At 43.0% G+C, this 13,453-nt stretch overlaps 1 protein-coding gene across 4 annotated transcripts in view; it reads left to right on the forward strand.

The window, feature by feature from the left end:
• Positions 1–13,172, forward strand: part of LOC142592654 (uncharacterized) — a 69,048-nt gene extending 55,876 nt beyond the window's left edge. For 2 of the 4 annotated variants that reach the window (XM_075704219.1, XM_075704217.1), the window contains 2 exons: positions 8,338–9,309; positions 10,467–13,172. In XM_075704219.1, the coding sequence (XP_075560334.1) occupies positions 8,338–9,309; positions 10,467–10,636 (1,142 nt within the window). In that variant the 3' untranslated portion in view covers positions 10,637–13,172. Of the gene's footprint in view, positions 1–8,337; positions 9,310–10,466 lie in introns of those variants that run through there. The other 2 variants (XM_075704220.1, XM_075704218.1) reach the window with 2 other exon arrangements.
• Positions 13,173–13,453: the final 281 nt, after the last annotated feature.

Genomic DNA, 13,453 nt, shown 5'->3' on the forward strand with positions numbered 1-13,453 from the left:
TAGAAAAGAGCATCAAAGAAAATGTCCCGGGTTTGCTTCTATCCGATTTTCCATTTTAGTTGTACACTCCTAAATAAATTTAGTTGCTATGTTTTATTGTCACTATACTTTTATTCTAACGACTTTTCATGTACCACACGTACATGTACCACATTTTATTGCATTTCGCCCATATCGAAATGCGGCTGCCGTGGCCGCGGGAATCGCTTAGGGCTCAACAGCGCAACAGCTTAACCGCTGAGCTACCACCGCAGGTAAAGCAACATTTTGATGCATGTACGCACTGTATTTTCCGTCTGAGCACCCGCTACAAAGCGCAAGGCATCAATAATAATCATCATCAACAACAAATATCCTCTAGCGGGCCCGGGCCGGGCCGGGTCCTGGCTTGGAACCATGGGCCCGGGCTGAGCCTGGGCTGGGCTCGGTCCCGTAAGCCTGGGCTGGGCTCGGTCCCGTAAGCCTGGGCCAGCGCCAGGGCTGGGTTTGGAATCACGGGCCTGGGCTAGACTCAGGCTTCATAAAGCGGGCCCGAGCCGAAAAATTAAGCCCGTGCAGTGCTCTACCACTTACTACGAACTTCGGGGCATAAAGAACAGACGCCACGTAACGCTTAGGCTCGTTATAAACAGGCTCGACTGTAAACCCCGTCAAATGCCCGTCAACTCGGAGGCATTTGACCCTATGCCAGTCGTTACTCATCACACTTGCTGTCAAGCACTAAGCTTACAATTGGGTGTGGCACTCAAAAAAAAAAAAAAACGAACCATTCCACTCTCTGAACATGGATGACCAGTGAAGCTGATCCGATTGGCGTTGAGCTTTGGTAGGTGTGCTGGCACATGCAGATACACATAACAGTTCATCGAGAAACATGAAAGCGCATCCCTTAGCAGAGCATCTGTACATGCGTTGTACTGAACCGAGGCGCATTACCCTTTTTCAGCGCCTCCTTACACGTGCCACAGACTGGAAACTCCCCAACGTTCTCGCCGGGAAAGCACCGCATCAACACGTTCACCACCTTCTGCTGTCGCTCTTCTGATCGTATACCATTGATTTCCGAGAGGTCATTATCGAACCATAGGCAGTCACATACTCGGCAGCTTGATCCGAAGTTGCGATCGAGAAAGTCTCTTTGGAACCTTGCGTGAGCACCATCGAATCCCGGCTCTGTGACCTCATGGTGTCGACGTTTCTTTGCGGCTTTCTCAGTGTTGCGATATGTGTCGTCGGCTCTTGCTCGTCGATTACGTATCAAACCACAGGCATGCTCTTCTTGGGCCGCCGCGTTGCCAAGACGTCAGGGGTCTCTCTCCCACCACTGCTCTCCCTGTCGCCCCTCGTAGATATGCTGCTCTTCAGGCATACAGATCATGCGGGGCCTTCCCATAGCAACAATGGAGCGAAATGGTACCAAAAATTCCCCTTGGTCATCATATCAGGTGCACACTATGTAACTCACTACATCATACATTCACAGAGAGACAGCTGTGACGGATCGCTGTTTCAGACACAGGTGGCCGTTAAACTAGCTCCGTTCAACCAAGCGCTGCGGTACGTCGCAGATGTTATTAGGAATAATTTTGGCACGAAAGAAAGCATAGTTCAGACTCAAACAGATCAAGCAACATCAGAGAAACCTGACAGATCAAAATTTAGCATAGAAAGCTTTTATTGGAAAAAATCTGAAGAAAATGTCCCTAATAACACGGCGGCAGGACCAGTTGAAATCCCAATACAGCTAATCGAAAAGCTTAGTCCAAAAAGCAAGGCACTGCTGACTAATGCCATAGAGCAAGGGATTAGATTGAAGAAAATTCTGGTTGGATGGCGTGAAAGCAAGATAAACCTCATCTACAAAGGAAAAGGTGATAAGGATAAGATGAGCTCATACAGGCCAGTTACAGTAACATCGGTTATAGATGGAATGGCAATGCAAGCCATAAAATTGGAACTGTCGAAGTGGGTTGAGAAAAATGATATACTGAGGGAACTGCAGAATGGGTTCAAGCCAGGCAGACGCTTAGAGTATAATATGTTTGTACTAACTCAGTGCATAGAGATTAGGGTTTAATTTATCCTACATGTGTTATGGACAAATGGTGCAACAGAAGCTCCCTGGACTGATGTATGCAGACGACACAGTGCTACTAGCTGATAATAAAAGAGATTTACAAACGCTTGTGAATATTTGTGGCAGCACAGTGACAAACCCAGGCCTCAAGTTTAGCACAGAGAAATTGGGAATTACGATCTTTAATGAAGGGACGAGTAATTACGTGGTGTAAATTTTAACAGCAAGTCATACATATAGTGAAGCAATATGAATGCCTCGGCATATTCATAAACGAAGGAAAGACTTACTCAAGCGCCCACCAAGAGAATCTGAAAATAAAGGGGAAACGGAAGGCTGCAATAATGAAACACGGAGCACTGTGGGGCCACTATAAGTGGCCCCACAGTGCATGGAATCAGTGGTGCATGAAATCTGGGAAGGAGTTATGGTGTCACTACTAATGTTCACAAATGCCATTCTATGCTTAAAATCAGATACCTTGTCAGGGTTGGAAGTTCACCAGATATGGGTAGGCCGGTTGGCATTGGGAGCCCATGGTAAAACTACAAATGAGGCAGTGCAGAGTGACATTGGCTGGGCCTCTTTTGAAGTCGGAGAAGCACAGAGCAAAATTAGTTTTGAAGAGACTCAGGAGCATGTGCGAACATAAATGGGCAGCTAAAGTGAACCAGTATCTGTACTTGAAAAGCGTGGACACAGAATGCAGGAAGAGGTTGAGGAAGTTGGCAACCAAGTACTAAGTAACTGAAACAGTAAATAGATTTCCAGGAGTCATCAGGAAGAAAGTGAGAGAGAGACAGTGAATGAGATGCAAAGAATGTAAACAAAAAGGACCATGGAGATTTACAAGAATGAGAAGAAAGAAATTAGAAAAAAATCTGTATTATAATACAAAGGGCAGTGCCTTGCTATTTGAGGCGTGAGCGGGTTGCCTAAGAACAAAAACATACCGGAGCAAATAATCGTAAATAGATGAGGCATGTGTATGCTGCAGCAAAAATCTGGAGACCACTCAGCAAATCACAATGGAATGCTAAGGGATTCACCCAGTGAGAACTGCAGGTAACCTACACCTTCCGGAAGCGCTTGGGTTTAAAGTGGACAGAAGTGTCAACCAGTCAGCAGTCGTGATAAGCAGGTGATGAGAAAAAAGCAGGGAAGAGATTGATTCGGCTGGATCTCTTAGTCATAGCTAGCAGTACTACGGAGATTTTGAAGAAAAAGAAAGATTAAATATATGTATACAAAATGCTAGATAAAAACATCTGTAGCAAACCTGATTAAATCAAGCAGGCTAGGTGACTATTTGTCACCGCCCCGCTTCAGAGGGGATGCCAGTAAACCATCATCATCGACTCAAGCGGCTCTATGTGTTTGCTATATGTGTTTGCTTTTGTTGTTGGCTCTTTCACTCTCACTTTTTAAAGGAGAGTTCTTCCCCGTGGATGCCATAAAATCCCGGATCCTAGCCATAGACAGCTTCGCTGTAAAAAAAGGTGGACCCTCGTTGTCCGCAAACGCATGCCCCTTGCTACTGCGAGGCTGGCTTTCCTGAAATGTTTAGACGTCTGCTGGCTAAGTTTGCTCTAGAGGCAAAATTTTGCTAGCAGTATGAAATCGTCACAAAATTAAGCACAATATCGCCACAATATTCTTAGATTAAATAGAAACAAATGCTAAGAACCATGCTTCCTCCCACACAGCCAGCACTATATTCAATTTGATTCGAATATTTCATAATATACCCAAACTTTTCAAATATTCTCACAACCTTAATTTCTAGCTAAGAGGGACAGGATCACGCAGAAAAAGCTACATAGCCTTGAAGCTTCCAGATGTTTCTGTTACGTTGATGATTTTCCCATTTGTTTTCCATATGACTAGTTTGTAGAAGTTACTGAAACAGAAAGCATGGAAATATTCGCACGGGCACACAAAGGGCAGTAGCTTACAATTGAAATGCCAGGTAATGATAGCCTCCAATTCTCAGATTGGAAACTGACATTCAGTAACTCACATTTGTTGGGAGTACAAAATGAGGAGTGAAAAAAGCCTGCTCCCTTATGATTCAGGGTATTCTTAGTTAAAATGAGCAATAGCCACCTCGAGCATGAACCAAGGCATGAGACAATCATGTGATCATAGGATCAATGATAGCATGCAGTGGCAGGTCACGAAGCTTAAGGACACTGGTTATCCTACCACACTTATAGTGTCAATCGCCGAAAAAGGTTTGGGAGGTTTAAGTAACAAAAAGAAAGCAGCTACAGAGGATGGTGTGCGTTGACGAAGGTAACTGTGATACCTTATATGTATAAAATTTTACACGGCCTCAAAAAGACTGGCAAAAGGCGTGGTGCAAAAGTGGTTTTTCAGCTCCTTTAAAGATGAAAAGCCTATATAGAAAGTAACTAAGGACATGGAAAAACCAGCCCAAAACAAATATGAAATAAAGCACGCAAACAGGTTTTGGGAATGTGTCGACAACATTGTCTACAAGATCCCTTCCACGTGTAGAAATTCATGCACCACGCAGACATGCCGATGTAATTAGGTTATGTGAGCATAAGTATGCGACAGGAATGCTCCAGTCAACAGGAAATTTGGCGACACACAGTGCATGATGTGGCTGCAAGCCTATCTTCAGGGAAACCAAGATTTTGGCTCGCTGCAGCTTTAAAGCACATGAAATCTTGGAAACATGTCGTGATAAAAAATGATTCAGGAAACCATGTTTGCACACCTTCTCTGGCGCTGTGAGGAACAACTTTTAAATACATAGATGAATGTTTGATCATGTCATCCTTGTTATTGTTAAAAGCAGATGTGCGTAGGTTAGTTTCATATTTGTTTTTCATTTCATGTTTTTTTAATTAGCTTTCAGTCACACTATTGTGTATATATTTGACATGCGCTAGCGAGTAATAAATGGTTGAAAGTTTGCGCACATGTGCGTCAGCCTCTTTCTTTCTCCTTTGTATATAAAAGTATAGTGCAGTAAACAGAACGGTGTCGTATCATCTAGTCCCATTTGAAGCCTTATTGAGCTTCTGGCAGTCCACATGACCGTCCACGCTGAAGTCTGTTGACTTTGACATTAGACTCTGCCACCAACACAACTTCTCCGTTGAGTGCGGCGCTGTAGGGACACCACTTCCTCATTGCCATTATGCTCTCTGGCCGTAAGCGAATGTTGCAAAAAGAAAATGAACATGCCTGCATGCTAGCCGCAGGTGCAGCCAAAGAGGCAAAAATGGTATTCCTTCGCCTGCGCCTGGAGTGGCAGCCCAGCGTATTGTGATGGTGACTCTAATCTATTTTCATAGTGGTGTTAGCAGAGCGTACTTTTGTCATCGTAACAGCTCCTAACAAAATGCTTGAATCTAAGCCAGCCCTGCAGTTTCTTAACTCCTTATATATATATTTTCTAACGTAGCAGTTTTGCTTGAAAGGCGAAGAATTGATTGTATTAACAAATTAGTGGACGGCTATACTAAGTAAGGTTAGTAGTTCTCTCGGCTGTATAAGGTTGTGAACATAGGCATGCTAACTAAATTAACAAGCGTACCGTCACTCGCGCACAAGCAAACATGAACGCACCTCACTCTATGACCGCGGAAACTTTGAGTCAAAATGCTTGAGTAAGTGCGGCAGCAGCAGTAAGCGAATTGACCTTCGTGCTGCCGCTCGCATTGACGCAAACCAAGCTGCAAAAACACACCGTGCGGTGGAATCTGCACACATCGCAGATAGTTTTCAAGAAGTGGCCCGAGCACGCGGCCGACCACCCTCCTCCTGTAGCCTTGCGCGTGACGGAAGACGGCGCACTTTCTCCCCGCTTTTCTCCATTTTGTGCGCGACATTGAGCCGCCATTGCCAGTTCACCCTTGCACGCTCTCACATCCACATACCGCATACAGCGTGCAGTCCCAATTTTATCGCTCTTGGACTTTATATGGAACTTCACAGCAATGCCAAAGGCAGAAATGCACTTGAAATGTCGATATCATTGCTGTTGCAATAAAAGAACTATCACCTTAGATTCAAATAAGTACAGTGTCCTGCTGCTGTTGTGAATGTGCATAGTAAAGGGTGAAATTGTGTTAGAACATTTTGCCTTTAATCTTCATTTGTAGAACACTTGTGTGTGCCTTTTGCATTTTATTATCTCTTGGCAGTGCTAATCAACTTGGTCTGTGGAAGAAATAGAACCAAGCACAGAAAAAACGATTCTAAGCCTTTGTTGCACTTGTTTGAATTACAGACCAACCCACTTGTAACAATATTCAAGTACCACGAAAATTCCATTGTTTTAACTGATAATTTTTATAACCAGCCTGCATGAAACAAATATGGGGGATGGCATAGCTGTTACGAGAAAACTGTAACGGTGGGGAGGCCGGTTCTCTACTCCACCACCTTTCTACATCCGGTTTCTTAATGTGTTGACTCATTTAACTGTTTAATTCTGCTTCCTGTGCACTGTGATCGCATGTTAACATACCGCTGCTGTCAGCATTCAAGAATGGCACTGCTACAACAACTGCAAACAAGGGTCACAGGCAGCAAGTGACATACAAGCTTTGCCAAGGCGTCGCTTTGGTGGCTCCGAAAGGGGCCTTTTAAAATGTGTGTGAAGGTTGTCGCGGCAGCGTCTCAGCTTTCGAGAAGAAACACTGGGTTGAGATCGCCACAAGCATCTCGCCGGATATTTCACACTGGCTTGCACAAGGAAACCGCATGTCCGTCAGCCTTGCTTGCGTTGTGCAAAGCTTGCCGACATCTTTTTCTAAGGCATGCAGGTGCTTCACGTAGTGAAGCAGAAGGTCCGTAGTGAAAACAAGCCCAAGGGGGACTGAATCATCTACAGGGCCTCCTGCGGGGACAATGTTGAGGCAGCCTGTCCCACTGCATCAGCGCTGCCGTCGTGGCCGCCACTGTTGCTATCCAATGCAAACACATTTGCAATGATTGCCTCATTGGTTAGAAGAACTTCGTTTCCAAATCTATAGTAGCGTGCTTTCTTTTCACCAGCAACATTGTGCATTGCATTATCAGCGGGCGGATCAACTATGTTCTGTTTTGGCAGCGAATCAAACGAGGCTGAGAGACTACACGGCCAGGAACGACTTTGACGCAACAAACATTGACAAGTACGAGTGACTTAATCCGTTAGCATAACTGCGCAGAATGAGGGCCCAGGGAGCAATCTAAGAGCAGTGCCAGCAGTGTTAAAAAAAATTAAATTATGGGGCTTTACGAGCCACAACTACAATCTGATTATGAGGCGTGCTGTAGTTGAGTACTGCGGAAATTTAGGCCACCTGGGGTTCTTTAACGTGCACCTAAACCTAAGTACATGGTTGTTTTCGCATGTTGCTTCCATCGAAATGCGGCTGCCATGGCCGGGATTCAATCCCGCGACCTCGTGCTTAGCAGCCCAACACCGTAGCCATTGAGCAACCATGGTGGGTGCTGGCAGCATTGTCTGCGCAGGTGGGGCAGTCCATTCGTGTTTTAGAAGGTGACGTGACTGAGAGCTAAGGGCGCCGCCCATTCGTGTTCGGAGGGTGGAAGGGCGACGGCAGAGGTGCATGAAAGCCTGGCGTGCATCTCTTGTGGGGAGAAGCACGTGGCGGCAGTTGGGATGGCGGGCGACCGTGCAGCGGCTCGCATTTCACTTCATTCTTTTCAAGGATTTCGCATTCCATTCCGTTTCGGCACGGACACTCGGCAGCCAGACTTCATCGTTATAACCAATAATGCAGCATGGGGACATTGTAGTAGGCGGGCTATTTCTCCATAGAAAACATACAAAAGCTGACAGTGCAGCAGCTTTTCATTGTGATAACCGATATACACATATTGTTAAAACAGGTATTGTTATAAGTAGGTTCAACTGTATTTTGTTTAGTAAAAATAAACTAGGCCAACAATCTTTATAGCAAAATGTGTGTGAAATAATTTAATAATGTGTGGTAGTTGTGTTGTATTCAGCTCATCAAATAATGCATCCAGAAGACACCATTAATATAGTCTTCACTGAACCAGTCAGGCATGAAAAGAGTATATGGTTTTATCATCACTAGGCAGTGTACACAGACGGTTGTCCTCAACCATTCTACGTAACCGAATGCCTGATCTCTTTCACATTCTTTTCATTTCTACTAAATTTTATTTCCTGTGTGTATAATCAATGCAACTAAATGTTTTGTGGTGGTAATGGTTATCAGACATTAAAATTATGTCTCTTTCAGTTGCATGTTTGTTGCAAGCTGCCCCAAGCCAGACAAATGAATGTTCCGAGACTCAGAACAACTCTGTTAGAAATGAAGCAGCAAACAAAGGTGTGAATACCAGTCCATGTGTGACAGCTGCTCCAGGCCAGACACAGGAAAAAAGAAAGGGCCAATGCAACTCAAATGAAAGCAGAACGGCTGTGGACCCTGAACCGTCAACACAAACAGCACCAAGTCAGAGACACAAAGGAAGTGTAAGCGATGAGGATCCTGAATCACTCAAGTCTGTATGTGACCGCAATGAAGTGTTTGTGTCCATGCACAAAGATGAGGGCACGAAGTTGCCTCAATCTGTGGAATACGGCCTCAAGACACTCGTGCTTCCCACAGACTCTACTGCCGTCAAAGAACCACTGCAACTGAAATGCGTGAGTGAAACCAGAACAGTTGTAAACCCTGCATCATCTACACAAACAGCACCACACCAGAGACACGAGGGAAGTGTAAGTGATGAGGATCCTGAATCGCTCAAGTCTGTATGTGACATCAATGAAGTGTGTGTGTCCATGCATAAAGATGAGGGCACGAAGTTATCTCAATCTGCAGAAAACAACTTCAAGACACTTGTGCTTCCAATGAACTCTGCTGCTGTTAAAGAACCGCTGCTACTGAAGTGCATGAGTGAAAACAGAACAGTTGTGGACCCTAAACCATCGACACAAACAGCGCCAAGCCAGAGGCATGAAGTAAGTGTAAGCGATTTGGATCCTGAATCGCTCAAGTCTGTATGTGACAGCAATGAAGTGTGCGTGTCCATGCACAAAGATGAGGACACGAAGTTGTCTCAATCTGCAGAAAACAACTTCAAGACACTTGTGCTTCCGATGGACTCTGCTGCTGTTAAAGAACCAGTGCAACTGAAGTGCCAGGTGTGCCCATTTGTGACCCAGTACCAGGCCAAACTTTTTTTGCACATCAAAGAGCATGCAAGTGAGACATCTTCTTTTTATTTCTGATTGCTTTGAGATTTCTTTTTATTTTAGGTGCTAAGGTATGATAAAAGTGGCTACAGGCACACACACTAGAAGAAAGCACAGACTTTTCTAAGGTGCTAGCTGGGTCTTAATGAGACAGCTCATGAATCTATTCACAGAGTTGATACAATTAAAGTGATTTGGCATTTACAATAAAGTATGTTTACATTTTTATCAACTAGAGATGTACTTTATCAATCTTGTGCATGTTAAACCACAGAGCTGGTCATGAGTTCTTTCTGTGCGTGACACCAGTTTTTGATATGAACTCAATAGTGACAAGCTTTAGCCATCGTATTGCAGCTTGCATAAAATTCCTGGACATGAGGTGAATGATGGTGCGCGAAAGTGTGTAGCTTTCAAGCATCTTTGCTACTGCTAAACGCATAGGTAACCTTACAATATATAAAGTGGCTTTAATGAAGAAAGAAAAGATCACGGACAGGTAAACAAAACTCTAGAGTGATGGATTTAGTAAAACCTGATTAGATCAAGCAGCCTAAGTGACCATTAGGTGCCACCTTGTTTCAAAGGGGATGCCAGTAAAAATCAAGATCATTGTCAAAGCGCGAGAGACGAAGCCCAACGAAGCAGCTCTGATTAGGCTCAATGACCTGACTGATGGCTGTTGAAGCACCATTTGGAACCCATGTATCCAATACGATGTCTCTGCCTTCCGGTGGCTAATCAGCCCAATCTTTGCATATGCTTTCATGCTTTCCAAAAATGCACTGCTTTTGTCCTTGTGTCGTAGTTCACTCTGTCCAGGTCACATTATCATTTCAGTGAACCTTGTACCAACTCGGACCACTCTCTGTGAATAGGCAGCGCACAAGAAGGCATTTACCACCCCGGTTGTTTTATAGATTATTCGAAAAAGTGATTCAATTTGCATATCCAGTTATTCGAATGCTTACTATTTGATTTTGTGATATTCAAGTATTTGCGCAACCCCTACTACATACGTTAAGGAACATACCCAACCTTCAATATATTTCTTGAAACTGAAAAAAATATATATATACATATATATATATATCGAGACAAGATGGAGGCTTGCATGTGTGCACACAGAGTTGTAACCACATTTTTCTTTTTTCTGATTTCCTGCAGGCAAGGCAAAGGTGTATTCTGTCAACCACTTCAGCCCCTACATGACGAAATGCAACACTTCAGACATCCAACCCCACACAAGCAAAACGCCTTTTAAGTGTAATGAGTGCCCATGTATATTTGCCTACTACAGCAGTCTTGTAGCTCATAGGCGTAAACACACTTGTTAAAACACAATTTGTGTGTATTCTGTGCCTTTGTGATAATAATCAGATACAACAGCCAAGACATCACGTTCATAGTAGCCACCCAGGTTATAAATTGGGAGAGCTTTTTACATTTCTTTTATCCTTGTACTGCCATCAGTCTAAAATACTTAGTTACAGTACTTGATAGCTTTTCACACCATTGTGCATGCTTTCCAAGTTTGGTCTCACTGTTTACAAACATTTGAGCTTCACTCTACACTTCAATCTCCTTTTGCCATGGCACAAGTTGGAAAAGTAGCACTGAATCATGTGCGCATTCAGGTAGCCACAAAGAAATTTAAAGCACTAACACTGTTATGTATTTGAGAGAATAACATAGTGCCAGAAATTGCCGTAGTTCTTGCATAATGAAATAAAGCCCACTACTACAGGTGTTTTCAGCCCATTTGGAATATTCAGAAGGAAAAGAGCACTGTTTTTTAATCTGATAAAGATGTGACAATATTTTAAAATTTTCAAGAAGTCCTGTTCGTAACATTTTCACATTTTGAAGAGTTATGTTCTGATTGCAATTCCTTTAGCTATGTAAAATTTAAAAGCCAACGACCTATTGTGCCAGCTTCTACTAGCAGAAACATGTGTAACAAGACGTCTACTTTTTTAAATTGCAGTTAAACAGAAATTTGGTGTGCTCCACAGATGGCCGCTATGTCAGCTTACTGAGATATCAGGTTTCCAGCCCCACAAAGGCTGACCATGGCAGTGTGACTTTCACAGTGCTGGGCTAGGGCAGCTGCATTTCTTCGGTTTTGCTTCCCTGTGATTGTGTGCCATTCATGTTCTGTGCATTTGGCATGGTGGCTTTGGTTAATGAGGAAATGAGCAAAGCAGTAAATATTTTGGAGTTCTCTGAAAACGTTCTTGATATTTATGTAAACGTAAAGCTAAGCATATTTACTACCTTATGTATGGTTTGTCACACTGTCACAAGTATTCTACAGGGCACAAAGAGCAAAATTATTGAACATAATTTGAACACTATCCTATACTTAACCATAAAAGCACTGTTCAGAAAAGCAAAAAATTGCTCTCGAAATAAGGTGATATCTGCTTCAGCGTTTGCCAAATCTTACCGAGCATTACATTTCACTTGACCACACTGTCATGTAGGCACTTGGCAGGCACGGAATGTTCCCTATCTTTGATGGTTTGAGGCACAGTGGGTAAGCCTAAATTAGTGTTTCTTTCATTGAAAAAATGAACTGTTGCATGCATAATAAGCTTTATAGTAGAGCCTCAATAGCTATCAGTGGACATTTCTGACTTACAAGTGGGAGCTAAATGAAGAAAACTCCTTTTTGACATTCTGGTGGATATGCTCTTTGCAAGGTGCTCCTAGTCTTCTCGTCATAGCCTGAGCGACTTTACTACCAGAAAAATGCAGCAGAAATATCGTTGCACAGCTTATCGAGCGTCAAGATCTGCCTAATTCTCAAGCTGAACACTTGGCTGACACGATTGTGATTTAGGTGGCTAGGTATGCCTAATTCCAGTGAAATATACTTTTTGCTGCTTACAAATGCATAAGGATAAGGTGGAAGTCTAGCTGTTACAGTTGTTTATATCAGGAGTGACTTCGATATAGTTGCCAAGCAATTTTGACACATCTGTGTGAGCATGGCCTCTTCTTCGGCCTTGGCAATGTACAGCATACAAATTGAGCTGTTTATAATGGTTGTCTTCTCACAGTAGTGGAAATCCTTGCCTAGCAGTTGTGAAGCATTTTTGCAGAATTGATATTGTAAAATATACAGCATCTTTGCTATATGTGTTGAAGAAGGTGAAATTTTCAAGGTAGTGGTAGTGATGGCAAAAGAATCTGGACATTTGTAAACAACCATACACTTCTGAATGATCTCCCGAAATATAGCCATTTATCTCTAGTTGCTTTTTCCTTTCAATTTTTTGCTGCCATCAATGTGCCTAGTGCATTCAGTGTGTTGCTTGTAAGAATCTTTAGCACACAACATTGTGATTTTATTTTATAGCTCTGACAATCAAAACATTTGTTCACCGCACCTTTGGTGACCTTTTTTTTGTTGTTGTTGTTGACAACTGTTGCCTGACTTCACTTTTTCTGATATCGCCTTGTTCTCCCTGTGAACCATGGAAGTAACATGGTACTACTGCACTGTGTTACACAGTTGTTTTATCCATGATATTATTTGTTGCTATCTGTTTGAATTGATTTTCATACCTAGAGTTCACTATGCAGATCTCATATACCATATATCTCACCAGAAGTTCAAAAGTGGTCTTCCATATTTTGTGAGCCCCTTCATGAGTAGCTGCAAATGCACACTGCAAATTGCTCATGTGCAATGTAGAGTTATACTGATGATGCCATATTAGCAGGCTGTTGACATAAAGAAATTATGTTCTTAGTTATGCTGCAGGCATAGTCTGCTGATTGCATGAAATGTATGCAAAGTTGTGTACTTTGGCAGCAGTAATTGACTGCATTGTACTTGGCAATAAACTGCTATTTGTGCTCGTGTTTCAGTGTTTTATTTCGTTTGATGCCTGATAACACTTTTTCAAAAAACCGAACCTTTTCTTTCTGTGTTCAATTTGCTAAAATTAGCATCATCGTACTCAGCAGATTGCAGTGGCCACATTTCAATGGGGGCAAAAGGCAGAAGCACCCATGTAACGTGCATTGGGTGTACTTTAAAGAACCCCAGATGGTCGAAATTATTCCAGTCCCCTCCTACGACATGCCTCATAATTATGTTGTGATTTTGGCATGCAAAGCCTCAGAATTAGTTTTTTTTTTAT

The sequence above is a fragment of the Dermacentor variabilis genome, chromosome 9 (genome assembly GCF_050947875.1).
Source record: "Dermacentor variabilis isolate Ectoservices chromosome 9, ASM5094787v1, whole genome shotgun sequence".
NCBI classification, from domain to species: domain Eukaryota; kingdom Metazoa; phylum Arthropoda; class Arachnida; order Ixodida; family Ixodidae; genus Dermacentor; species Dermacentor variabilis.